This window comes from Dama dama, chromosome 12 (genome assembly GCF_033118175.1).
Source record: "Dama dama isolate Ldn47 chromosome 12, ASM3311817v1, whole genome shotgun sequence".
In the NCBI taxonomy this organism is placed as follows: Eukaryota; Metazoa; Chordata; class Mammalia; order Artiodactyla; family Cervidae; genus Dama; species Dama dama.
The window spans coordinates 16,576,956-16,604,703 of record NC_083692.1 but is presented as its reverse complement, the minus strand read 5'-3'; the positions used below and the strand labels follow the sequence as shown (position 1 = coordinate 16,604,703).

Here is a 27,748-nt window from a genome sequence, read left to right as displayed (position 1 = left end):
AGTTTAGGGAATATTTATCACCTCATATAGAAATGAAATTAAAATAATAAGAGAAAAAATTTTTTCTTGTGATGAGAACTCCTAGGATTTACTCTCTTAACTTTTATATGCAACATCCAGCAGTGTTAATTGTATTTATCATGTTGTGTGTTACATCCCTAGTTCTTATCTTATAACTGGAAGTTTGTACCTTTTGATCACCCTCATCTAATTCTCCTTCCCTCCATCCCCTGCATCTGATAACCACAAATCTGATCTCTTTCTATGTGTGTGTTTGTTTTTGAAGTATATCTGACCTACAACACTGTGTTAGTTCCTCTTCCACAAAATAGTGATTTTGGTATTTCTTTACATTTCAAAATGATTATCATGATAAGTCTAGTTATGTCACTATACAAAAATATTACATAGTTATTTGCTTTATGCTCCACACAGTACATGTTTTGATTCCCCCACCTTCACATTTACGGGTTTTATGCTGGGAAAGATTGAAGGCAGCCAAAGGAGAAGGGGGAGGCAGAGGATGAGATGGGTAGCATCATGCATGACTCAACAGATATGAATATGAGCAAAGTCCAGGAGATAGTGAAGGACCGGGGAGCTTGGCGCGCTGCAGTCCACGGGGTCGCAGTGGTCGGGCATGACGACTTAGCAACACACGCATCATACATCTTTCTGCTCTGTGTGTCCCTTAAGAACTTACTGTGGCTACAGACGACTTTACTGCTTTTGTCTTTTAGCCTTCCTACTAGCTTTATGGGCTTCCCTAGTGGCTCAGATGGTAAAGAATCCACCTGTAATGTGGGAGACCTGAGTTCGATCCCTGGGTTGGGAAGATCCCCTGGAGGAGAGAATAGCAACCCACTCAGGTATTCTTGCCTGGAGAATCCCCACGGACAGAGGAGCCTGGTGGGCTACAGTCCCTGGGGTCACGAAGAGTCGGATATGACTGAAGCAGCTGAGCAGGCACAGCGCTAGCTTTATTCACAGCTGATTTACTCCCTTTCCTGTATACTTGCCCTTACCAATGAAACTTTTCCTTTCATAATTTTCATGTTCCTAGTTGTCGCCTTTTCTTTTTCACTAGAGAAGTCCCTTCAATATTTCTTGTGAGGCTCTTTTGGTGGTACTAAACTTTTTGGTGGTTCTTATCTATAAAACTTTTGATCTCTCCATCATATCTAAACGAAAGTCTCGCCAGGTACTCTTGGTTGCAGGTTTTTCCCTTTCATCACTTAAAAGTTTCTGCTGAAAAGTCAGCTGATAGTGTTATGGAGTTCCTCTGTGTGTGACTTGTTGCCTTTTGCTTGCTGCTTTTAATATTCTCTATCTTTAATTTTTGCCATTTTAATTACAGTGTGTCTTGGTGTGACCTTCTTTGGATTGATTCTGTCTGGGAGAGTCTGTCCTTCCTGGATAGTATTTTAGAAGTCAAATTCAGATGATGGCTGAACATTGAATTCAGAAAAGCCTTCTCAAAAGCCAGGGAGAAGTCAAAACTGGATGTAGAGTTTAGCAGTGGTCCTTAGAGCTCCCTGTCAGTGGACAAATTCTCCTGAGGGAAAGGAGCAACAAAGTGCAAAGGAGAAAAGGAGCTGGTGGAGGAGTGCAAGGAGCCAGCCTCGAGAGGAGGCAGCTGGATATTTCATAACCTCAGAGAACCACGTAGGTGAGGTCAAGAAGGTGGGAATAATTGATGAGCTCAGATGCTAAGACCAGTGATATTTGATTCCCTGTGAATAAGATTTTGTTAAATGTGGTCATTTTCATATGGATACTTGTCCTGTAGATTGCTTTACAATTTTCAGAATGTCTTCATGTGAATTATCTTACAACAATCCACTGAAATACACAGTTTCTGTATTACAGTAAAGAAAAGGAAACTCAGAGAGATGGTGATTTTCCTAAGGTTACTGCTGGTACCACTTACTTTTTCCACATGATCAGTCTCGGGGACGCTGAAGGCTGGTTCAGAGATGCCCAGGCTGGGAGGTTGGTCCCCTCTGGTGCCCAGGCGGCTTGTCACCCCAGCGCCTGTGCTCTCATTCCGCACCTCCTGGGAACAGTATCTGCTGGCCTCTCAGCTTCCTGTGAACTGCTAAGGAATGTGATTGTCTAGACTCTAGAGTAGTGGTTTTTAAACTGTGGGTCATGACCTGCTAGTGGGTCATCGAATCAATTTAGTGGGTCACAGCCAGACTCACGAGAGCCCGCCGTGCCGGCCTCTTCTTAGTCCTGCCTTCAGTGACTTCACGCTGCTTACTTGAACTCAGCTGTGGTGGAAAACAGCCAGCAACACGAAGTCGGGGCTTTTGTTTGCTTATTTTACCGCAAAGAGCTAGTTGTTAAACATTTACTAGCATACCACTGGTTGTAATGGTCAATTCTTTCTCCCTCCCCCCACAGTGGAACAGAATGGAGTAGAAAGAAAAATTACCCAGTTCCATCTATGGTAAAAGTAAGACTTGTTCTGTGAGACTTTAAGTCATAAAGCTACTTATGGGTGTGTTCACATGAGATGTAGTTTCTACTATGCGTTGCAATTTTTAAAAAGCTTGAAAGTCCTTCACCTTTTTCTCAAGTGCACACGGAACATTCTCCAGAATAGATCACATCCTGGGCCATAAATCTGGTCTTGGAAAATTCAAAAAAATTGAAATCATTCCAGTCATCTTTTCTGACCACAGTGCAGTAAGATTAGATCTCAATTACAGGGAAAAAATTGTTAAAACTTCAAACATATGGAGGCTAAATAACACGCTTCTGAATAACCAACAAATCATAGAAGAAATCAAAAAAGAAATCAAAATATGTATAGAAATGAATGAAAATGAAAACACAACAACCCAAAACCTATGGGACACTGTAAAAGCAGTGCTAAGGGGAAGGTTTATAGCATTACAGGCTTACATCAAGAAACAGGAAAAAAACCAATTAAATAACCTAACTCTACACCTAAAGCAATTAGAGAAGGAAGAAATGAAGAACCCCAGAGTTAGCAGAAGGAAAGAAATCTTAAAAATCAGGGCAGAAATAAATGCAAAAGAAACTAAAGAGACCATAGCAAAAATCAACAAAGCTAAAAGCTGGTTTTTTGAAAAAATAAACAAAATTGACAAACCATTAGCAAGACTCATTAAGAAACAAAGAGAGAAAAACCAAATTGACAAAATTAGAAATGAAAATGGAGAGATCACAACAGACAACACTGAAATACAAAGGATCATAAGAGACTACTACCAGCAGCTCTATGCCAATAAAATGGACAACTTGGATGAAATGGACAAATTCTTAGAAAAGTATAACTTTCCAAAACTGAACCAGGAAGAAATAGAAGATCTTAACAGACCCATCACAAGCAAGGAAATCGAAACTGTCATCAAAAATCTTCCAGCAAACAAAAGCCCAGGACCAGATGGCTTCACAGCTGAATTCTACCAAAAATTTAGAGAAGAGCTAACACCTATCTTACTCAAACTCTTCCAGAAAATTGCAGAAGAAGGTAAGCTTCCAAACTCATTCTATGAGGCCACCATCACCCTAATTCCAAAACCAGACAAAGATGCCACAAAAAAAGAAAACTACAGGCCAATATCACTGATGAACATAGATGCAAAAATCCTTAACAAAATTCTAGCAAACAGAATCCAACAACATATTAAAAAAATCATACACCATGACCAAGTGGGCTTTATCCCAGGAATGCAAGGATTCTTTAATATCCGCAAATCAATCAATGTAATACACCACATTAACAAATTGAAAGATAAAAACCATATGATTATCTCAATAGATGCAGAGAAAGCCTTTGACAAAATTCAACACTCATTTATGATTAAAACTCTCCAAAAAGCAGGAATAGAAGGAACATACCTCAACATAATAAAAGCTATATATGACAAACCCACAGCAAGCATCACCCTCAATGGTGAAAAATTGAAGGCATTTCCCCTGAAATCAGGAACAAGACAAGGGTGCCCACTCTCACCACTACTATTCAACATAGTGTTGGAAGTGCTGGCCACAGCAATCAGAGCAGAAAAAGAAGTAAAAGGAATCCAGATAGGAAAAGAAGAAGTAAAACTCTCACTGTTTGCAGATGACATGATCCTCTACATAGAAAACCCTAAAGACTCTACCAGAAAATTACTAGAGCTAATCAATGAATATAGTAAAGTTGCAGGATATAAAATTAACACACAGAAATCCCTTGCATTCCTATATACTAACAATGAAAAAACAGACAGAGAAATTAAGGAAACAATACCATTCACCATTGCAACAAAAAGAATAAAATACTTAGGAGTATATCTACCTAAAGAAACAAAGGACCTATACATAGAAAACTATAAAACACTGATGAAAGAAATCAAAGAGGACACAAACAGATGGAGAAACATACCGTGTTCATGGATTGGAAGAATTAATATTGTCAAAATGGCTATTCTACCCAAAGCAGTCTATAGATTCAATGCAATCCCTATCAAGCTACCAACGGTATTTTTCACAGAACTAGACCAAAGAATTTCACAATTTGTATGGAAATACAAAAAACCTCGAATAGCCAAAGTAATCTTGAGAAAGAAGAATGGAACTGGAGGAATCAACCTGCCTGACTTCAGACTCTACTACAAAGCCACAGTCATCAAGACAGTATGGTACTGGCACAAAGACAGAAATATAGATCAATGGAACAGAATAGAAAGCCCAGAGATAAATCCACGAACCTATGGACACCTTATTTTTGACAAAGGAGGCAAGGATATACAATGGAAAAAAGACAACCTCTTTAACAAGTGGTGCTGGGAAAACTGGTCAACCACTTGTAAAAGAATGAAACTAGAACACTTTCTAACACCATACACAAAAATAAACTCAAAATGGATTAAAGATCTAAATGTAAGACCAGAAACTATAAAACTCCTAGAGGAGAACATAGGCAAAACACTCTCCGACATAAATCAAAGCAAGATCCTCTATGACCCACCTCCCAGAATATTGGAAATAAAAGCAAAACTAAACAAATGGGACCTAATGAAACTTAAAAGCTTTTGCACTACAAAGGAAACTATAAGTAAGGTGAAAAGACAGCCCTCAGATTGGGAGAAAATAATAGCAAATGAAGAAACAGACAAAGGATTAATCTCAAAAATATACAAGCAACTCCTGCAGCTCAATTCCAGAAAAATAAATGACCCAATCAAAAAATGGGCCAAAGAACTAAACAGACATTTCTCCAAAGAAGACATACAGATGGCTAACAAACACATGAAAAGATGCTCAACATCACTCATTATCAGAGAAATGCAAATCAAAACCACAATGAGGTACCATTACACGCCAGTCAGGATGGCTGCTATCCAAAAGTCTACAAGCAATAAATGCTGGAGAGGGTGTGGAGAAAAGGGAACCCTCTTACACTGTTGGTGGGAATGCAAACTAGTACAGCCGCTATGGAAAACAGTGTGGAGATTTCTTAAAAAACTGGAAATAGAACTGCCATATGACCCAGCAATCCCACTTCTGGGCATACACACTGAGGAAACCAGATCTGAAAGAGACACGTGCACCCCAATGTTCATCGCAGCACTGTTTATAATAGCCAGGACATGGAAGCAACCTAGATGCCCATCAGCAGATGAATGGATAAGGAAGCTGTGGTACATATACACCATGGAATATTACTCAGCCATTAAAAAGAATTCATTTGAACCAGTCCTAATGAGATGGATGAAGCTGGAGCCCATTATACAGAGTGAAGTAAGCCAGAAAGATAAAGAACATTACAGCATACTGACACATGTATATGGAATTTAGAAAGGTGATAACGATAACCCTATATGCAGAACAGAAAAAGAGACACAGAAACACAGAACAGACTTTTGAACTTTGTGGGAGAATGTGAGGGTGGGATATTTGAAAAGAACAGCATGTATACTATCTATGGTGAAACAGATCACCAGCCCAGGTGGGATGCACGAGACAAGTGCTCGGGCCTGGTGCACTGGGAAGACCCAGAGGAATCGGGTGGAGAGGGAGGTGGGAGGGGGGATCGGGATTGGGAATACATGTAAATCCATGGCTGATTCATATCAATGTATGACAAAACCCACTGGGAAAAAAAAATAATAATAATAAAAATTAAAAAAGAAAAAAAGAAAAAAAAACAAAGGGAAAAAAAAAAAAAAGCTTGAAAGTCACTGGTTTAGGGTCCCTTCATTTACTTTCCTCAGGTAATTGAACATCTGCTGTTCTCGTGATCCTTGGTATCCGGTAGCCTTTTTGAATTAATGCTGCATTTACTGTGGGAGGAATGAGACTGAAGTTTTATCAAGCTAAAAATAATTGTTCTAGAATAGGAAAGATCCCTCTACACATCAGTGCTTTTGAACTCAAAGCTATATAAAAATTTGTTCTTAAACCTAAGATTTTTTACAGTGATCATGAATTTATCCTATAGTCAGAAAACAATAATCATTATTAAATTCCAAAGATTAGAAGGTTAGTAAATAGAAGAAATCAGATTAAAGTTCATAGCATAGTGTCACTCTATCACTCTTCATTTCTAGAACTCTCTATAGAGAAATTAAATCCTTTTTTAACTTATTGTTACTGTATTTTTCTTAGTTTTATTGAACTGTAGTGATTTACGATGTATTAATTTCTGCTGTGCAACTGTGATTCACTTACCCACATATATACTTTTTCATATTCTTTTCCATTTTGGTTTATTGTGCTATATTGAATATAGTTCCCTGTGCTATACAGTAGGACCTTTTTGTTTATCCATTCTATATATACTAGTTTGCATCTACTAATTCGAAACTCCTAGTCCTATCCTTCTCACCTTCCCTCTCCCCCTTGTCAACCACAAGTCTGTTTCCTCATGTCTGTGAGTCTGTTTCTGTTTTGTAGATAACTCCATTTGTGTCATATTATAGTTTCCATATACAAGTTATAATCATATGGTATTTGTCTTTTTCTGGCTTCACTTAGTATGATAATCTCTAGGTCCATCCATGTTGCTGTAGATGTCATTATTTCACTCTTTTTTATGGCTGATTAATATTCCATTGTGTGCATATCTATGACATCTTCTTTATGCACTCATCTGTCAGTGGACATTTAGGTTATTTGCATGTCTTGGCTGTTGTAAATAGTGATGCTGTGAACATTGACGTGCATATATCTTTTTGAATTATACTTTTGTCTCAGTATATGCCCAGGAGTAGGATTGTTGGATCATATGGCAGTTTTGGGGGGCTTTTCTGGTAGCTTAACTGGTAAAGAATCCACCTGCAGTGCAGGAGACCCTGGTTCGATTCCTGGGTCATGAAGATCTGCTGGAGAAAGGATAGGCTACCCACTCTAGTATTCTTGGGCTTCCCCGGTGGCTCAAGACGGTAAAGAATCCACCTCCAATGCAGGAGAGCTAGGTTCGATCCCTAGGTTGGGATGATCCCCTGGAAAACAGAGTGGCTACCCACTCCAGTATTCTTGCCTGGAGGATTCCATGGACAGAGGAGCCTGGTGGGCTACGGTCCATGGGGGTGCAAAGAATTGGACACGACTGAGCAACTTTCACTTTTTGTGGCAACTCTATTTTTAGTTTTTTAACATACCTTCATACTGTTCTCTACAGTGGCTGCACCAGTTTACATTCCTACCAGCTGTGTAAGAGGGTTCCTTTTTCTCCGTACCCTGTCCAACTTTTATTATTAGTAGGCTTTCAAAACTTCAATGAGGTAATACCACCTCACACCAGTCAGAATGACCATCATTAAAAAGTCTACTTAATTAATTAATTTCTTATGCAATTAATTACTCTCTTATGCAAATCAAAACTACAATGAGGTACCACCTCACACCAGTCAGAATGGCCATCATTAAATTTGCATAAGAAATCAATTCTTTTCAAGAAGGTAAAAACTTTCTGTGAAACAAATCATTTCCCTTTTAATGATTTAGTGGTTTATTTTATAAATCCAGATTTATTTACAGGTATATTATATATAAACATTTTATATATAGATATTATATATAAACATATAAAAATATGTAAACATATATAAATATATACATATCTCAGATATACTTAAGTGAATTATGCTTCACAGCTAGATAGTTGTAGATAGATTGTAGAATTATTAATAGATCCCAAGCAGTTTTATTTAGATCAGCCTTGCAATTTTTAAATTTTCAAAAAAAAGGAAATTATTAAATGCTCATGCCAAAAAAGGGCTTCCCTGGTGGCTCAGACAGTAAAGAATCTGCCTGCATGCCGGAGACCCTGGTTCAATCCCTGGGTCAAGAAGATCCCCTGGAGAGGGAAATGGCAATCCACTCCAATATTCTTGCCTGGAGAATTCCATGGACAAGAGGAGCCTGGTGGGCTCCAGTCGATCGAGTTGCAAAGAATCAGAACACTACTGAAGCCAAAGAGCAAGCAGCCTGAGCATGCCAAAACAAAGCTCTATGCAAGTATGTTAAATAGTCTGCCCTTAGTATACTCTCTGTCTGAGCTGGTAAAGAATCTGCCTGCAGTGCAGGAGACCTGGGTTCAATCCCTGGGTTGGGAAGATCCCCTGGAGCAGGGAAAGGCTGCCCACTCTAATATTCTGGCCTGGAGAATTCCATGGGTTGTATAGTACATGGGTTCGCAAAGAATCTAACATGACTGAGCGACTTGCACTTGAATGTAGTTAAAAAAAAGAAACACTTCTGACTGAGTGACATCTGAAAGTCATTCTCATAGATTTGATCTTTCTGTTCCATGCTGTAACTTTATCATGCTTATCTTAGGGTTTATTGTAATAAGAAAATGACCGCGAATAAGGGTAATATGGTTTTTACAGGTCTGTAAGCAACCCACTCCAGTACTCTTGCCTGGAGAATCCTATGGACAGAGGAGTCTGGTGGGCTACAGTTCACGGGGTCACAAAGAGTCGGACATGACTGAGTAACTTCACTTCACTTAAGAATGAAATAAACTTTCAGAGATTCATTGGGTACAACTTTCTGAGAATTAGGCTTATTGTCTATGTGACTTTAGTTCTTTGCAGTAGAATTCCTTTAAACGGCAATTAAAACTAGTCAGTGCTCATTTGCATAGGAAGTACATCTCCCCCCATGGATGGTCTCTCGAGCCCATGTTGGTTTTGGCATCAGAGAGTTACACCAAGTGCCTGTATTTTTTAGAAATGCAGGAGCGTTTCTGGGAGGGCGTGGGAGTCCGGTGGTGCTGCTGAGGTCGGAGAGCTCCCTTCTCCAGTGTGGCCGCGTGTCAGCATGGCTCGGGGGCTGCCTTTGCTCTGAGCAGGCCCCTGGCACCTGTGCCCAGCGCCCGTGTCACCCAGGCAGGGTTTCCTGAAGCGGACCTTTTGCTCTCGTGCCTGTGTGGTTCATCCCTGCGTACTCAAGCTGTGCCCGGGGAGGCGGGGGGGAGGGCAGCAGGTCGGCCCTCACTCCCCAGCTGTCCCCTTTCTCCTCGTGTCACTCAGGATAAAAATAAAGTGATTCATTCACTCTCTTTCTTACCAAACCGGGGTACTACCAGGGCGACTCAGATCAGCTGGAAAGGCCTTAGGGACAAATCTAAGGCACAACTTTAAAAACTTTTTGCATTTAGGTAATTTTAAAAATTAATTTTCTCTTACTCACTTCAGACCTTGGAGGGAGAAAGATCACTCCAATTATACCATGTTGGTTGAGCTCCGGGCCATCTTTATTGGAATGGAAGTCGTGATGACCTTCTGTCTTTTCTCGACTAGAAAAGCCATGATCAGAGGATCTCAGTGGAAATCTGCACCCCTTTCCTTGAGACAGCTGATGAGCGGGTGGTAGAGCACCGGTCTGAAGCGTGATTGCTGCTTATCACACCAGGCCTTTTGCCGCTTGAAGAAGCGGTCTGTATTGTCAGTTAGAAGCCTTTTACTTCCCATTGGAAACGGTGTTACTGATCATTTCTACGGCAGTCAACAGAGTATTTACCATGCAGTCCCCCTGTAAATACTTGCACACCAAAATGCTAGGAGCTTGGAGCACATAAAGATTTGTAAGACATGGTCTCTGCCCTTAAAAGAGCGTCGCAGGGGAAATGACGGACACGTGCGAGACACAGTCCTCTCCCCCTACCCACCCCCCAAAAAAGGTTCAAGAAACTGGGGCAATTTAGGAAAGTCTGTCCACCATTCGGGGCTTGGGTGTGCCTTAAAGTGAGCATGGAGTGTGGATCTGCTGTGCCTGCTCTACTCCCAGGTACCTCTAATGGTATGTTTCACCTTTACAAATGTTGCCCCATGTTTAAAAATATTTTTATTCACTGTAGTAAAGTAACAGAAGGCAGTTACTTTCATCTGGTGCTAGGCTGGAAGAAAAATTGGGTTTGTTGGACCCTGATAGTTGCCAAACCAGTATAATGTAGTTTACAGGTGCTTTACGATTTTCAAAAGTAACTCTGGTTTTATGCCTGTGTTGCTTCTTGACTTTAGAACTAACCTAATAAGATGTAACTTTATTTGATAAAAGCCAAGTGTATAAATAGATAGTATGATCCATAGACATTTGACCAAAAAACAAGAAAGCATTTCCACACTAGGACATCAAAGCAAAAAGAAGATGGGATAACTTCAGTGGGCTTTTTTTTTTTAAGTCCTACAAAAAAGATCTGGGCCGTGATCATGGCCACAAAGGCAGGGAGGGGGAAAATGCAGTAACATTATCATTCTATATACCTTTCCTGCCCCAATTATCCAGCACTGGGTCACCAGGCAGGAGAAGGGATGGGAGCAGCCCTCAACGAGAATTATGGCAGATATAAGGGACAACAGGTCAATCTCAAGGTGAGAGTCTAACCGGAGACCTTTCACATAAAGATGGGACCCCACAGGGCTATATTCTCCCTGGAAAGTTTAACCAGAAATAAACAACCCACCCACCTGACCTCCACTGCTCAGGCACTGAAAGAAATTGCCTGTCTTAAACCTTGGTGGTGAGTGAGATGGAGTAGGGGACTCTACCCTGTTCATTTACAACCCTGTTCCCTAGGTGCTTCAAAAAACTTCAAACTCAGAATTTCGTCTAAGTAGTCCTAAGCTAGTAGTGGCCCCAGGCACCCAGTAGAATTAAATACATTTTTTTTTTCTGGAGAAATCATCCTTCAACTCAAATCTCAAATAATTCCCACAGGTAACTTTTTTTTTTTTTTTAGTTGGAGGCTAATTACTTCATAACATTTCAGTGGGTTTTGTCATACATTGATATGAATCAGCCATAGATTTACACGTATTCCCCATCCCGATCCCCCCTCCCACCTCCCTCTCCGCCCGATTCCTCTGGGTCTTCCTAGTGCACCAGGCCCGAGCACTTGTCTCATGCATCCCACCTGGGCTGGTGATCTGAAGAACCATGATATCACAGTTTAGCAAAGAAGGAAACATGGCCCCATATGTCAAAGTCAGCGAAAATAACAGCTAACAACATCAGACCTGTAGAAACCAAGATACTGAAATAACTAGACATACAATTTTAAAAATGTTTTCTCAAAGACAAATATTGTATATTAATGTATATTTATGAAATCTAGAAAGATGGTAGTGATGAACCTGTTTGCAGGGCAGCGATAGAGACACAGACATAGAGAACAGACGTGTGGACATAGGTAGGCAGGGGGTGGGGATGAATGGAGAGAGTAGCATGAAAACATATACACTAACATACGTGAAACAGCCAGTGGGAACTCAAACCGGGGATCTGTGACAACCTAGAGGGGTGGGATAGGGTGGGGGGTGGGAGGGAGGCTCAAGAGGAAGGGGACATAGATATATACCCCTACGGCTGATCCATGTTGATGTATGACAGAAGCCACCACAATATTATAATCATCCTTCAATTAAAAATAAATAGATTTTTTAAAAAATAGCTAAAAACAAACAAAAAAACTTGTTCATATGTTTAGAGAAATGAAAGGAGGGAGTGAAACTGTGAGTAAAACCAAGAGATTAAAATTATGACCAAACAGATTTGAAACAGAACTAAGTAGCACTTTCAGAATTGAAAAAAATCAACAGATGGGCTTCAGTACAGATTAGATCCAGCTAGAGAGAGATTCAGTGAGCTGGAGTTGTATTTAAAGAAACTATCTGAAATGTAGTACAGAAAAAAATAACGGTGGAAAACCAAATGAAAAGCCCTATGTATGTGAAGTTGCTTAGTCGTGTCCAACTCTTTGCAACCCCATGGACTGTGGCCCACCAGGCTCCTCCGTCCATGGGATTTTCCAGGCAAGAATACTGGAGTGGGTTGCCGTTTCCTTCTCCAGGAGATCTTCCCCACCCAGAGATCGAACCCAGGTCTCCCACATTGTAGACAGACACTTTACCATCTGAGCCACCAGGGAAGTCATAGAGAGAAGTCATATAGAGGAGCCATAATAGATATCTAATTGGAGTTCTGGAAAGAAAAATGGGACAGGGGCAATATTTGAAGAGTTAATGGCTAAAAACTTTTCAAAGCTGATGAAAGATACACAAATTGCAGTGAATCACAAGAAATCCACAACTAGACGCACCATACTTAAACTTTAGAATATCAGAGACAAAGGAAAGATGTTAAAAGCAGCTAGAGAGTAAAGAAGCCTTACAAAAGGACTCCAGCATACTTCTCAACAGAGATAGTGGAAACCTTGCCATTGGTGACAAGAAAGAATTACCATACCTAAAGCATGTTTAAAGCATTTCATAGATGAGGATGAGATAAAATACACTTTTTAACATACAAATCCCTGAAGAATTTGCCCCTAACAAACTGCCACAAAAGGAAAGAACCTAATGAATGTATTTCAAATAGAGAAAGATGATAACAGAAAAAGGTCTGAGATGCAAGGAGGAATTATGAGCAAAGACTGTGTAAAAATATGGGCAAATGTAAACATAATAACCAGTAAAGTAATAATGATGTTCTTATGAGGTTAAAAGGGAGAGGGAGGGAATGAAAATATCCAACATCAGTATCATATAAATCAAGAGAGAAGGTATGATCAGAGTCAGACATCTAACCTGACATGGTACAATGGAAAGGTAAAGATATTGATTAACTTCAGCCAGACATACTTGATACAAATGCAGAAGTGTAGAGTAATTACTAAAAGATTACAAATGTGAAACATCTAAAATAGTAGAGAGGAAATGAGATGAGAAAAATGATAAATCCATAAGAAAACACGGAAAAGGTGGAACAAATAGAAAGCATGATTTAAGATTGTAGAAATAAATAAAAATATTAGTAATTATGGAAATGTGAATGAACTAAATGTTCCAGTGAGAATCAGAGACTGATTCATCGGACAAATACTTACCGAGCATCTACTGTGTGAAAATTCCATGGACAAAGGAGCCTGGCCAACTACCGTTCGTGGGGTCGCCCAAGGGTCTTAGCACTAAACCACACTGTGTGCTACACGCTAGGGTCAACACTAGGCTCACAGCTCAGAGCAGTGAACGGAACAACCAAAAATCCCTAATGGGAGAGAGAGAAAACCAAATAAGTAACACAAATAGTGCATTAGAGAGTGGTGAGTGTTCTAGAGAGAAAGAGAAGCCGTGAAAGGAAACAGGGAGTGAGGAGAAGCACTCTTCTAAACAGAGTAGTCAGGAAGGGTGGCGTTTGAGTGAAGACCTGACGGGGGTGAGGGCCTGAGCTGGTGGGGATGAGGGAAGGGAATTCCAAGCAGAGGGATCAGCACAAGCACCTGCCTTGGAAGAGATCATGGCTGCCGTGTTTGGGAAAGACAAGCAGGATAGTAGGGAGCAAGGAAGAGTGGGCACAGATGGGCCTCAGAGATGATGAGGGGTCAGAGGGGTCACGAAGACCCCACAAGCTAAGGAAAGGACTTGTACTTTCCTTCTGAGGGAAGTGTGAGCCGTCAGAGCGTTCGGGGTAGAGGCGTGCAGGAGCTGACTGTGGATCTGATATCATCTCTGTGGCTGCTGCATCAGACGGGACAAGATAGTAGCAGTGGAGGTGGGGCGAAGTGGTCAACCAGAAGAGGATATGTTGTTAGCCTCGGTTTTAAGCAGCCACTTGTAGGCTATTTGAAATTAGAGATACATCTCAACCATAAGTATATAAAAAAGCATGAAAGGAAAAGTTGGAAAAAGATATACTAGGAGGGTGCAGTTATAGTCATCAGACAAAATAGATTTTAAGGCAAAAAGTATATTGAAAAATAAAAGGGATCACTACATTTTGGCAAAACGTTCTAAAGATTCACCAGGAAAGTATTTAACCTTTCCTTGTGTACTTATTTTAACTAGCATATTGACTGATTTTTAAAATTAAATAAACTTAACAGAACCACAGAGAGAAACAGACAAATCCATCTTCGTTATGGAATGTTTTAATGTAACTCAGTAACTGGTAGATCAAGCAGTCTGAAAATCTTGAAAACATTTTAGGAAGTTTAAACTACTCAGTTAACAGATTGACGTAATAGATATGTATGGAACATCATGCTATGTAAGTGCATAATAAACATTAGTATTTGTAGAAACTATGTAGTAGGCTTTAAATCACATTTCAAAGACCATCTTCCTTGATCACAATCCAATAACAGAAGGATAAGTAGAAGAGTCTCATGTGTTTAAAAATGAAGAAAGAGTTAATTCATCAAAAAAATCATAGTTAGGAAACACTTTATCAAAACCTGAGGAATATTAAAGGGGAATTTATGCTAGGGGAAGGGGAGAGGCTGAAAGTTAATGTGCTAAGTGTCTGACTTAAGTTAAAAAAGAACAACATAAATTCAAAGATAATAAAGATAAAAGAGGAAATTAGCAAAATAGAAAATAAACATAGGGTTGTGAGGAACAAATAGAGACATTATACATCCCTCAGAGATAAAACAGATAGTAGGAAGATACTATGAATAACCTTGTTTTGATACATTTTTAAAACTTTGTTGAGATGGATGTGTGTGCTTAGTCACTCAGTTGCATCCAACTCTTTGTGACCCCATGGACTGTAGCCCACCAGGCTCCTCTGTCCATGGGGATTCTCTAGGCAAGAATACTGGAGTGGGTTGCCATGCCCTTCTCCAGGGGATCTTCCTAACCACAGGTCTCCCACATTGCAAGCTGATTCTTTACCATCTGAGCCACCACGAAAGCCCAAGAATACTGGAGTGGGTAGCCTATCCCTTCTCCAGGGGGTCTTCCTAACCCAGGGATCGAATACAGGTTTCCCACATTGCAGGCTGATTCTTTACCATCTGAGCCACCACGAAAGCCCAAGAATATTGGAGTGGGTAGCCTATCCCTTCTCCAGGGGGTCTTCCTGACCTAGGAATCGAACTGGCATCTCCTACATTGCAGGCAGATTCTTTACCAGCTCAGCTACCAGAGATGGATACAATTTTAGTATTTAGCTTACAAAAATTTACTAAAGAAGAAATATAAAGCCCAAATATTCTTTTACTTATTAGGAAATTGAGTCAAGAACAAGTCTTCTCACAAGCTCAACCCTCGGCTTTTATAGTTTTACTGGACATCCAAGAACCACATATACGAATCTTCTATAAACTGTTCCAGAGTCAAGGAAAAGGGGGAACACCCTAACTCTTACTATCATCTTAATATCAAGACCTAACAAAGACAGTCTACCCCAAAACTGCTGAAATTATAATTTCTTAATTGTGGATATAAATGCATAAAAATATCTGGCTACAACATTAGCGAACTGAGCCCAACGTTAAAAAAAAAAAAAATCATGATCAAGTTAGGTCCACCCAGAGCTTCAAGGATTGTGTCATATTTAAAAATTGACTCGTGTAATTTTCTGCAGTAACAGATCAAAGGGAAAAAAAATCATATGCTCCTCTCAGTGGATACAGAATGAGCATTTGATAAATTCAGTACCTTCATGACTTAAAAAAAAATTCCTAGCTAACTCAGAAGAGAAGAGAACCTAATAATAGAATATCTCTACAAAAAAGTCAACAGTAACTATCACACTATTAGTTGGGAAACCTTGAAAATACTTCCTTTAAGGTGCAGAGCAGGACAAGGGAACCCATCACTTCTGTTGAGTGTTATACTGAAAGTCCTGGTCAGCAAAGTAACGCAAGGAAAAAAATGAAGAAAGGACTGAAGAAAATCTGTCATTATTCTCACATAATGCATCTGTCTGGTTGGAAACCCAGAACAAGTGTTCAAGTAGATTATTAGCTTTATAAGCGTTTTCCAAAATCAATTACATTTCTGTACATCAGCACCAGACAGGTAGAAGAGCATGTGATTATAGAAAAGATAGCCTTTGTAGCAGGCTTCCCAGGCGGTGCTAGCGGTAAAGAGCCCACCTGCCAGTGCAGGAGGCATAAGAGACCCGGCTTCCATCCCTGGGTTGGGAAGGTCCCCTGAAGAGGTCTTGGCAGTCCACTCCAGGATTCTTGTCTGGAGAATCTCATGGACAGAAGAGCCTGGCGGGCTATAGTCCATGGGCTCACAAAGAGTCAGACACGATGGAAGCGACTTAGCACACACCCTTTGTATCAAAGTTATAATCATGAAAACATATACCTAGGGAAGAATCTAACAAAAACAGTTAAAACCTAGTGTTTAAAAAATTATAAAACCCTATGTCAGTTCAGTTCAGTTCAGTTCAGTCACTCAGTTGTGTTTGACTCTTTGTGACCCCATAAGCCGCAGCACTCCAGGCCTCCCTGTCCATCACCAACTGCCGGAGTTCACCCAAACCTATGTCCTTTGTGTTCGTGATGCCATCCAACCATCTCATCCTCTGTCGTCCCCTTCACCTCCTCCCCTCAATCTTTCCCAGCATCAGGGTCTTTTCAAATGAGTCAGCTCTTCACATGAGGTGGCCAAAGAATTGGACTTCCAGCTTCAACATCAGTCCTTCCAATGAACACCCAGGACTGATCTCCCCTAGGATGGACTGGTTGGATCTCCTTGCAGTCCAAGGGACTCTCAAGAGTCTTCTCCAACACCACAGTTCAAAAGCATCAATTCTTTGGCACTCAGCTTTCTTCATAGTCCAACTCTCACATCCATACATGACTACTTGAAAAACCATACCCTTGACTAGACAGACCTTTGTTGGCAAAGTAATGTTTCTGCTTTTTAATATGCTGTCTAGGTTAGTCATAACTTTCCTTCCAAGGAGCAAGCGTCTTTTAATTTCATGGCTGCAGTCACCATCCACAGTGATTTTAGAGCCCAGAAAAGTAAAGTCAGCCACTGTTTGCCCTGTTTCTCCATCTATTTGCCATGTAGAGTCACTTAAAAAATAAAATAGTGAAGAGAGATACATATTCATAGATTAAAAATCAGTTTGGTAAGATGTCAGTTCACTCCAAAATTGATCTGTAGACTGGAGAAGAGGATATTAGTTATTCATTTTTTTTAAAACTTAAGGTGATTCTGAAATATACCTGGAAGAGAAAAAGGCCAGGTATAACCTTTATACTCTTACAGAATAGGAATGAGAGATAGGGAGCCATGTGTGACTTGTCTTAAAACATACCCAAAATTATTATCAAGATTATTATCAAGGTAAAGAAATTAAGAAAATGTGGCGTTGGCACAGTAAACTGGTCTTCTACATGGAAACAGTGTATGGTAGAGAAACATTACAGTTAAAGGAGGAAAGGGTAGAATTTTCAATAAATAATGCTAGGAAAATATGTTATTGTGTGAGAAAAAATGAAAGTAGATCTGTGCTTCATACTGTACACAATTTTAGTTTGGATTAAAATACTTAAATACAGAAGCAAAAGTGTCCATATTTTATAAGACAGTGTATGACAATACATAATGTAAGGAAAGGCTTTCTCAAATCAGATCCAGAAAGTGCAGACTAGAAAGAGGAAAACTGATCAATTTGACTTTGTTCAAATTAAGAACTTCTAAGACACCATAACTATGTTGGGGGGGTTGATTTGTTTTCCTTTTATCCTTGAGTCCTTATCTACATGAAATACATGCTAAAGTATTTATGGATGAAATGATGTGTTATCTTGGGTTTTCTGTGAAGTATTCCAGAAGAAAAAGCATGCACGGGGAGAGAGATGAAACAAGAATTGTAGGATGCTAATGATCATCAAAGCTAGAGGATGGGAACAGGGAAGTGTCTGATACTCTTCTAGTTTGTGTGGATGTTTGAAATTTTTAATTTTAAGAAGTTTTTTAAAGAAACCATCTATTTTTTATGGTGACTGCCCTGGATATTCTGGAAGTCTTAACATTTAAAACAAAGTCAGTTTCTGGAAAGGTCACTTGTTAAATGTATATCTAAAAATGCAACCGAATTTTTATCTCAGAATAGGACTTTACTTATAAATTAATAAATCATGAAACAAACTCTACAAAAAAAGATACTCTAAAGAGATTGAAGAAACAAGTCACAAACTCAGCGAGGGTGTTTATAACATATCTTCAAAAAATTAGTGTCCAGGTATTAAGCAAAGAACTTTAAAAACCAATAAGTAAAAAAAAAAAAAAAAGACCAATAAGTAGTTTCTTAGATATGACATCAAAAGCATAAGCAACAAAAAGAAATAGACAAACTGGACATCATCAAAATTTTTACATTTTATGCTTCAGAGGACACCATCGAAATGAAATGACAAACCACAGAATGGGAGAAAATGTTTGCAAATTGTGTATTTAATAAGAGACTTATATCTAGAATATGTAGAAAAGTCTTACAACTCATTAATTGAAAAGACAACTCAGTTTTTTAAATGGACAAAGGATCTGAACAAGACATTTCTCCACAGAAGATATGCATGCCAATTAGCATATGAAAACATTCTCAACAGCATTAGTTTCTAGGTAAATGCAAATCAGAACCACAACAGAATATCATTTCATACCCACCAGGATGGCAATATTCGAAAAAAGACAATAAAAAGTGTTGATGAGGATCTGAAGAAATTAGAAGCTTTATATTCTGCTTGTGGAAATCCAAAATGGTGCACCTACTTTGGAAAACAGTTTGGCAGGTCCTCAAACCATTAAACATAGAATTACCATTATAACCCATCAATTCTACTCTTACGTATGTAACCCAAATGAAGACATATGTCCTAACAAAAACTTGCACTTGAATTTTTTTTTCTTTTTTTTCTTTTTTTTTTTTTTTTTTTTTTTTAGTTCTACCACTTTATTGCTACCAACCCATTTCCCTCCACCCTCGTGCACACATGCTCAGTCATGTAATCCCATGGACTTCAGCCCGCCGGACTCCTCCGTCCATGGACTTTTCCAGGCAAGAATACTGGAGTGGGTTGCCATTTCCTTCTCCGCACTTGAATGTTTATAGCAGCATTATTAATAATATCCAAGAGGTGGTAACAGCCCAAACATCCACCAACCAACTAATATAGTATATATACACGAGAGTATTACTCAGCCATTTAAGGAGTAGAATACTGATACATTCTGCAATGTGAACTACCCCTGAAAACATTATGGTAAGTGAAAAAACCCAGACACAAAGGACTACATATTATATGATTCCACTTAATATGCAATGTCCAGAATAGGCTTCCCCGATGGCTCAGCAGTAAAGAATCTGCCTGCAAGACAGGAGCTGCAGAAGATGCAGGTTCACCCCTGGGTTGGGAAGATCCCCTGGAGGGGGGAATGGCAACCCATTCCAGTATTCTTGCCTGGAGAATCCCAGGGACAGAGGAGCCCGGCAGACTACAGTCCATCGAGTCCTAAAGAGTCAGACACAACTGAAGTGACTGAGCACACAGAAGAGGCAGTGTTAGACAGATGATAATAGACAGAAGAGCCTGGAGTGCTGCAATCCAAGGGGCTGCAAAGAGTGAGACACAGCTTAGAGACTCAACAACGACAACAGAATAGGCAAATCTATAGAGATAGAGAGTAGATTAGTGGTTATCTAGGGATAGGGGGATGAGATGTGTGGGGGTGATGGCTCAGAGATGTGGGTTTTCATTTCCTTTCAATGAAAATGTTCTAGACTTGATTGTGGTGACGGATGCACTCTGAATATACTAAATGGATATTTACACCTTAAATGGATAAATTGAATGGTTTGGAATTACATCCCAATAGAGCTATTTAAAAACATTAAAAAGCAATAGCTCAATTGGAAAATAAGCAAAAGGCATGTCCAGGAATTTTGTAGAAGAAAAAATATATATGTGTATTACTAGATAAACTTGAAAAAATGCTCGACCTCATTCCTAATCAGGCAGATGCCACCGTAGGATACCATCGTATCTCAGTTGATTCACAAAAATTTTATACTCAGGCAATACCACTTTTCCACATGTAGAGAAGGTCAGGGGTTGGGGGAAGCTCTTACCCTGTCAGAGGGGGTGTGAATTGGTACAACTGCTTCCAAAAATAATCTGGATTATTTTTAGAGGGTTGAAAATGCAAGTATTTATGACCCAACAATTCCACTCCTAAGTATCTATCTAAAGAAATTCTTCCAGTTGTGTGCTGAGATCACATATAAGAATAGTCACATAACGAAATAGCACTGTAAAATTCAAAACTACATAAAGCTGAAATATAGTGTTTAGGATATGAGTATATATAGTAACTAAACCTGTTTTTTAAAAAGCAAACAAGGGAAAGATAAACCCAAAATTCAGGATAGTGGGGATGGGAAAGAATTAACAGAATCTCACAGGAGAAGGAAATGGCAACCCTCTCCAGTCCTCTTGCCTAGAGAATTCCATGGACAGAGGAGCCTGGTGGGCTGCTGAACATGGGGTCGCACAGAGTTGGACACAATTGAAGTGACTTAGCATGCCTGCATGCATTGGAGAAGGAAATGGAAACCCACTCCAGTGTTCTTGCCTGGAGAATCCCAGGGACGGAGGAGCCTGGTGGGCTGCCGTCTATGGGGTCACACAGAGTTGGACACAACTGAAGCGACTTAGCAGCAGCAGCAGCAGCAGCAGCCTCACAGGGGATTTGAGGTAGTGATAATGTTCCTTTTCCTAAACTGGGTGGGAGTGTAGGGATATAATTGGGGGCTAGCGCAGGGGATATAAGGCCAAGTGTTACCTGGTAACCCCACATGGAAGGAAGATTTAGACAAACTGGAGCATACATAGAATAGTTTTTCCACGCAGTTCGATATCTAATGCTAACAATGCTGACTCTGAGGTTCGAGAAAAGGGTAACTTGTATTTAGCATCTTTTATTGAAGACGCAAAAGGGATAAGTGTTCTTGTGGGGGGCCGGGAGAAACTAAGAGGACTATGCAAAAAAGCAGCAGCAGCAAAATGGGAGTGTTTTAGAACAGTTTCCAACAAAAGTAGTTAGAAAGAGCTCAACCCAGTGCTCGGTGACAACCTAGAAGGGAGGGAGGGAGGTTCAAGAGGGAGGGGACACGTGTGTACTTACGGCCGATTCATGGTGTTGTATGGCAGAAACCAACACAACATTGTAAAGCACTTATTCTCCAATTAAAACATAAACTTAAAAAATTATTAACTGAATAGTTTTCTACTTCCAAGTGACCTTCATTTATCTGGGCCAGTTCAGTTCATTTCAGTCTCTCAGTCATGTCCGACTCTTTGCGACCCCATGAATTGCAGCACGCCAGGCCTCCCTGTCCTTCACCAACTCCCGGAGTTTACTCAAACTCATGTCCATCGAGTTTGTGATACCATCCAACCATCTCATCCTCTGTCATCCCCTTCTTTTCCTGCCTCCAACCCCTCCCAGCATCAGGGTCTTTTCCAAAGAGTCAACTCTTCGCATGAGGTGGCCAAAGTGTTGGAGTTTCAGCTTCAACCATCAGTCCTTGCAGTGAACACCCAGGACTGATCTCCTTTAGGATGGACTGGTTGGATCTCCTTGCAGGCCAAGGGACTCTCAAGAGTCTTCTCCAACACCACAGTTCAAAAGCATCAATTTTTCAGCACTCAGCTTTCTTCACAGTCCAACTCTCACATCCATACATGACCACTGGAAAAACCATAGCCTTGACTAGATGGACCTTTGTTGGCAAAGTAATGTCTCTGCTTTTTAATATGCTATCTAGGTTGGTCATAACTCTCCTTCCAAGGAGTAAGCATCTTTTAATTTCATGGCTGCAATCACCATCCGCAGTGATTTTGGAGCCCAAAAAAATAAAATCTGACACTGCTTCCACTGTTTCCCCATCTATTTGCCATGAAGTGATGGGACCAGATGCCATGATCTTAGTTTTCCGAATGTTGAGCTTTAAGCCAACTCTTTCACTCTCCTCTTTCACTTTCATCAAGAGGCTTTTTAGTTCCTCTTCACTTTCTGCCATAAGGCCATATCTGGGCCACAGCTACTTTATTCTTCAGTAACGCTAACTTATCCAAGCATTGCCACAGATTAGTACAAGCCCACGTGCTCATGTCCAGTACTCAGTGGTTGACTTCCTCTCTTCCAGATCCCATTCACACTAAAAGATGAAGCACAGACCCGCGGAGGAGGAACCTGCTCACTGCTCCACTACCCCTGGGTGCCTGACTCCAGTGAAGCACTCACCAGCGCTGCAAGGGGTCCAGAGTACTTTTTGCTGCTTCAGTCCCCAATGCCTTCCAGCAGAAGTGGCAGTAGACTGTTTCCTGTCAGCCAGTTCAGGCTTGTCCTGAGACAACAGGGAAATGTATCAGCTGGGTTTCAATGGAACATGGCAGCGGGGACCTTCAGCCGATGCGATATATACCCCATCCGAGCACACGTGTATCTTTTCCCCCTTTCCCCCCACCTTCTCCACCTGCTTAGGTCTTCTCTGCCCCTCTCCTGCTACCACACAGATGATATAAAAGAGGCTCTTTGGCTATTTGCATTTTGCTTCCTCTTCTTTTCCAGATTTTGCAGTATTAAGCTTTACCTCCTACAAGCCTAGAATCCCAACAACATTCTCTACCAAAGCTGTTCTTCCCTTTCCAGAGGGTTTGGGGGAAAGGGGGGCTTGCATGACAAGTTTCCTGGGGCATAAAGACAAAGTCGGTGTGCCGCTGACCACATGAGCCATGGTAAATGCACCCTTTGGAATTAACTGATTTCTAAAATTAATAAAGTAAGTCTATTTTTATTTTTTTTTCCATTTACTAATTTCCCAACAATCAGTATTCACAAACAAGACTGACATGGGACCAACGTCTCATTTTATTTCATTGCTGGGCAATTTTTTAGAGTTCGGTTAAGAAATGTGAGCTCTAAAGAGATGTTTTACTCTTACATTTGGTTTCAGCAGATGGTGGGGCCAGGCTCTTCCCCAAGGGAAGTTCCAGCACCTGGGATGCTGGTGCGTGCCCTTATCGCCATTAGCAGACCACAGCAGACGGGTCCTCCCATGGCATGTGAATTTGTATCCAGTTGCACAGTGTCTACCTGAACAGTTCATCAGAATGATACAGCTCAGCCCCTGGCTGCTTCCTGCTTACCCTCTGCTTTCATGCTTCCTCATCCATCCTAGGTGGACCCTAGCCAGGTCCTCTCTCTGGCTTCCACTGGAGAAAAGGTTAAAAGGCGGCTGCAGAGCCCACTGAAGGTTGACTTAGCTGCCGCAGGAAGTTATTGGAGGAGAATCCAGCAATCTGTGGTTTCTACAACAAGGTGGTAGAGATTTAGCACTGAAATCCTGAAAAAAAAAAAAAAAAAAAGGGACACCCAGAAAGGCGGAGAGAAGAGGGGCTCTGTTGCCTTCTTTCTTGGTGAAGGAAAACAGGTTTGAGCACATAGAAGCCTTCTCTTTCTTTGTGAGGGATGATGTCTGTCAGTTGCAGGAGAGAAGAGGGAATGCATTCCAAATGTTCCTGAGACTTCAGGTTAGTAGTTTGAGGACCATCTTAACTGTTTTGCTAATTTGGTTGTGAATTGATTAGTAGACAAATTAGAATTCCCCCATAGCCCGCTGCTGATGTGTAGAACTGGGAAATAAGGTGTTTGGGGAGACATACCATACAGATCATATAAAAGAGCATAGGAAGGTATGGGTCTCCTCTCCAGATCCATGGGCTCCCTTGGGTAAGACAGAGGACAATCCCACCAGCTCTGATTTTACAGCCAGGACATACTTCCTGAAATAGTGTGGAAGTAAATGGGTGTCACATGGGATGGAGTGTGAGAGGGGAGCCCTCAGAATTGGCTGGGCATAGACAAAGCAGGAAAAGAGTCTTAGTGACCAAATTCAGGAGTTTAATTTGGGACAACTCAAGAAGAAGCAAGGTGAACACACACAGAGACAGACACATACACACAGGCATGAACATATTGTACACATCCTACATTCTAGCTTCAGAAAGACTTTTTTTTTTAACCAGTGGTAATTTCAATAGAGGAACATGCTAGATGGTTCCTCACTTATTGTAGCTGGTTGTTTCAGGTGGACATGAAACCACAGTAGAATTGTGCATTGCTCTGGCATCCGTGACCTCACATGAGAACTATGAGGTTGTGCTTTTCTTGCCTTCTTCCATTCCAAAAATCGCTGACAAGAGGCCCATCCTCCTAAAAGGAGTCCCCGGTGAGCTCTTCTAGGGTCCACCTGAGAACAGAATTAGCCTCATATTTGTAGACCATTTGCCACAGACAGTTTCTCTAATTCTCACCTGAATTTATAGTGAATGTACAAGCCAACACATTTCCATATGCAAAAATCATACCAAGTGATTTTTGCCCGCATTTAAATGGAGGTCAAATGGAGATGATTTCTGCCCAAATCTCAGCCACCGCCTCCGGCCCTATGAAATCCCTGAACAGTGCAGGCGGTGGGCAGAGGGCAACGCAGTGCATACCATCCAGGGAATTCACAGTCAGCGGTGTCTTAGTGTTTCAGAGCCTCGGCCCTCAGATTCCAGTTCCCTCTGATCATTAGATGTGGATACGGAATTAAGGATAAATTAAGGATACCTCATGAGTCAAGACTTACACCTTAGAATAAGGCTTTTATTGTTTAGAAACAATCTTCCAGAAGATGAAACGATCCAAGATTCCCCAAAAATTTATACAAAGGTTTTGAGAGTAATATTTGTATTTGTCTTTATACCTCAGTCTATGCGTCTGGGGCCAAGTCATTGTGTGGCACGTGTGCAACTTCCCTGCATGCCTCTCACGTTGTAGCACCTGCTTCCAGGAACACCAGATGAACACAGGGTCTCGGGGTGGGGGCGTGGGGGTCAGGAGGGGAAACCCATGATGCCCCAAGGCTGCAGAGACCCAAACTCCAGTCATGTGCGCCCTGACCTGGAAGGTGTCTAGCCAAATGTCCAAGGAGAAATAACAATCAAGGAAGAAGGCGAGAGGAGGAACCCAAGGAGCAGACCAGAGAGGGTCAGTTCCCACCCTCTACCTCGGAGTTTTGCACATCCATTGGGCCCAATATAGTTGATGACCCCCGGGACCTGCGTTACCTGGATCTTCTCCCGGAACGACCCTCGATACTGATTGACATCCAGGGGACAATTTGCAAAACTAACAGACTTGTCCTTAATCCCAGGTAAGTATGAGATACAATTCTGGGATTTTTGTCTTGGGAACCTGCCTAAAGAACCATGCTTGCCTGGTATGACGTGATCTGGATGCCCCTCGAGCAGATATGGGGCAGCGATGGATGAGCAATCTGACCTCAGCGCCAAGGGTCTTCCAGTCTGGCCCTGTCCAGGCCATTCTCTGCCCCACCTTGCCCCGTAGGGTGTCCCGAATCCCGTGAACCCTGCAATGCGTCGACTCAACCACCCCTCTTCCTCCATCCCCACCACCTCTGACACGGAAAATCCATGTCTCCTGAAGAAATCGACCTTCCCCTAACCAAACCCACACTTGCTTTACTACAGTGATTCTCAGAGCCAGCAAGAAAAAGAAATGTTCCAGAAGGGGAACCCCCGTCTCAGCCATCATCTGCCTGGAGCCGGAGGTCGCGGGCCCCAGGCCTCGCGGTGAGGTCCGTCGCTGCTGTGTTTCCCGAGGGGCAGGCAGGCAGGCAGTGGTAATCCCTCCTCTCTCCCTGTGGTGGTCGGGCCTCAGCTGCACTTGCAGGACTTCACCACCATGTTAGACAGCTGCTCCACTTTGGGGGTCCTCCCGACATAGTACAGGATGGTCAGGGGCTCCAAGTCCTGGGGTACGCAGCAAGGGGAGGCTGAGGCTTCAGGGTTCAGGGTGTTGTACAGGCCCAGCACCTGGGGAGGGAGGCATCAGAGAGGCTGGGAAAACGGAGCTTCAAGCCGGGGCTCAGGGACTCTACAAGGTCTTGGGGCTGCTCCAGAGTCTGCGTGCTGAGTCGCTCAGTCGTGTCCAATTCTTTGCGACCCCAAGGACAGTAGCCTGCCAGGCTCCTCTGTCCATGGAGTTCTCCAGGCAACAGTACTGGAGTGTGTTGCCATTCCCTTCTCCAGGGGGATCTTCCTGACCAAAGGATCAAATCTGGGTCTCCTGCATTGCCAGCAAATTCTTTACCATGAGCTACCAAAATGGGCCACTGATGGTATTTCAGAGGACCTGGCGGAACCCAGTTTGGGTGAGTGGCAGGTTGCCGCTCACAGTATTGGTCTGAGCATTACTGGTTTAAGCATGACCCCAATAACCAGGGGACTTGGAACTGATCATGAAATTCTCTTGGCTGGGGAGAAACACGCCTGTGTTGGTTCCTCCTAGCTGTAACTGGTCACTTTGGTGAGGAGCTATGAGGAAATATGCTTGACAAGTTACTGCCCTCTCTCGGATTCCCCTGGAGAGAAAGAAGAGCTAGCTTCGGTCGTGGACTTCCCTCTCTCTCTCTCGTCTTTTCCCTTTGTTTCATGTTGGTTTCTTCTGTGTGTTTTACATTATCTTTTAAAATAACTTCTACATTCAAGAGAAAAGAATTATTAGAGTTCTTTATCTGATCACAGATGGAAATGGCAACCCGCTCCAGTACTCTTGCCTGGAGAATCCCGTGGACAGAGGAGCCTGGTGGGCTGCTGTCCATTGGGTCGCACAGAGTCGGACATGACTAATGCGTGCATGCATTGGAGAAGGAAATGGCAACCCACTCCAGTATTCTTGCCTGGAGAATCTCAGGGACAGAGAAGCCTGGTGGGCTGCTGTCTATGGAGTCGAAAAGAATCAGACACAACTGAAGAGACAGCAGCAGTATCTGATCATAGAAGTCTTTTGGCCCCCAAATTCTCTGACACATGGGGTGGCATGTGACAGCTAAGTAATTCCCATAGTACAAGAGCAAATAAACAGCTTAGAAGTCTGCTTGAAATGATGCATGAAAGTTATAAAGGGTATAATGTCGCCCACTGAAGTTGGGCCGAAATCAGAACCTTCACCATAAGGGATTTCACACCCCAGATCATCATCCATCCACTCATTCAACCTGCAGCCAGTCATGCATCCTTTTTAAACAAGTGGCCTGGTCAGCTCAGCCCCAGCACCCCATATGGCATGACCCTGTACCATACCGTGCTGTGGGTTGTGTCTGAGCTGCGGAGGTATGGGCATGGGCCTGAGCAGAAGTTGGCATAGTAGCCCTTAGGTTCATGGACCCATTTCCAGCCCAGATCCTGTCGGAAGTCAATATAGAGAGGGCGCACACAGCAGTTCTCCTCCAAATTGCTGCAACAACAGCAGAAGAATAAATTATTAAAAAAAAAAAAATAATAACCAACTGACAGGGAAATCACTACCACAAAAACTTCACAAACAGCCCTCATCTGGGCACCTGGAGTCCTTCCTGGTCACCATAAGAGGTGGCTCCAGTCAGTGGAATC

General features: G+C 41.7%; 2 protein-coding genes across 14 annotated transcripts in view; one reads left to right on the top strand and one right to left on the bottom strand.

Annotated features, from left to right (window-relative positions):
• Positions 1–23,082, top strand: part of TTLL5 (tubulin tyrosine ligase like 5) — a 311,249-nt gene extending 288,167 nt beyond the window's left edge. For all 13 annotated transcript variants that reach the window (XM_061156564.1, XM_061156574.1, XM_061156573.1 and 10 more), the window contains one exon: positions 22,432–23,082. Coding sequence is in view for 1 of the 13 variants with exons in the window: in XM_061156575.1 (XP_061012558.1) it covers positions 22,432–22,454 (23 nt within the window). In the remaining 12 variants the exon portion in view is untranslated. The remainder of the gene's footprint in view (positions 1–22,431) is intronic.
• A 1,723-nt stretch (positions 23,083–24,805) lies between these two features.
• TGFB3 (transforming growth factor beta 3) overlaps positions 24,806–27,748 on the bottom strand; it is a 32,433-nt gene continuing 29,490 nt past the window's right edge. The window contains exons 7-8 of the mRNA XM_061156560.1: positions 27,440–27,593; positions 24,806–26,170 (exon numbers count right to left, since the gene is read on the bottom strand). Coding sequence (XP_061012543.1) covers positions 26,012–26,170; positions 27,440–27,593 — 313 coding nt within the window. The 3' untranslated portion in view covers positions 24,806–26,011. The remainder of the gene's footprint in view (positions 26,171–27,439; positions 27,594–27,748) is intronic.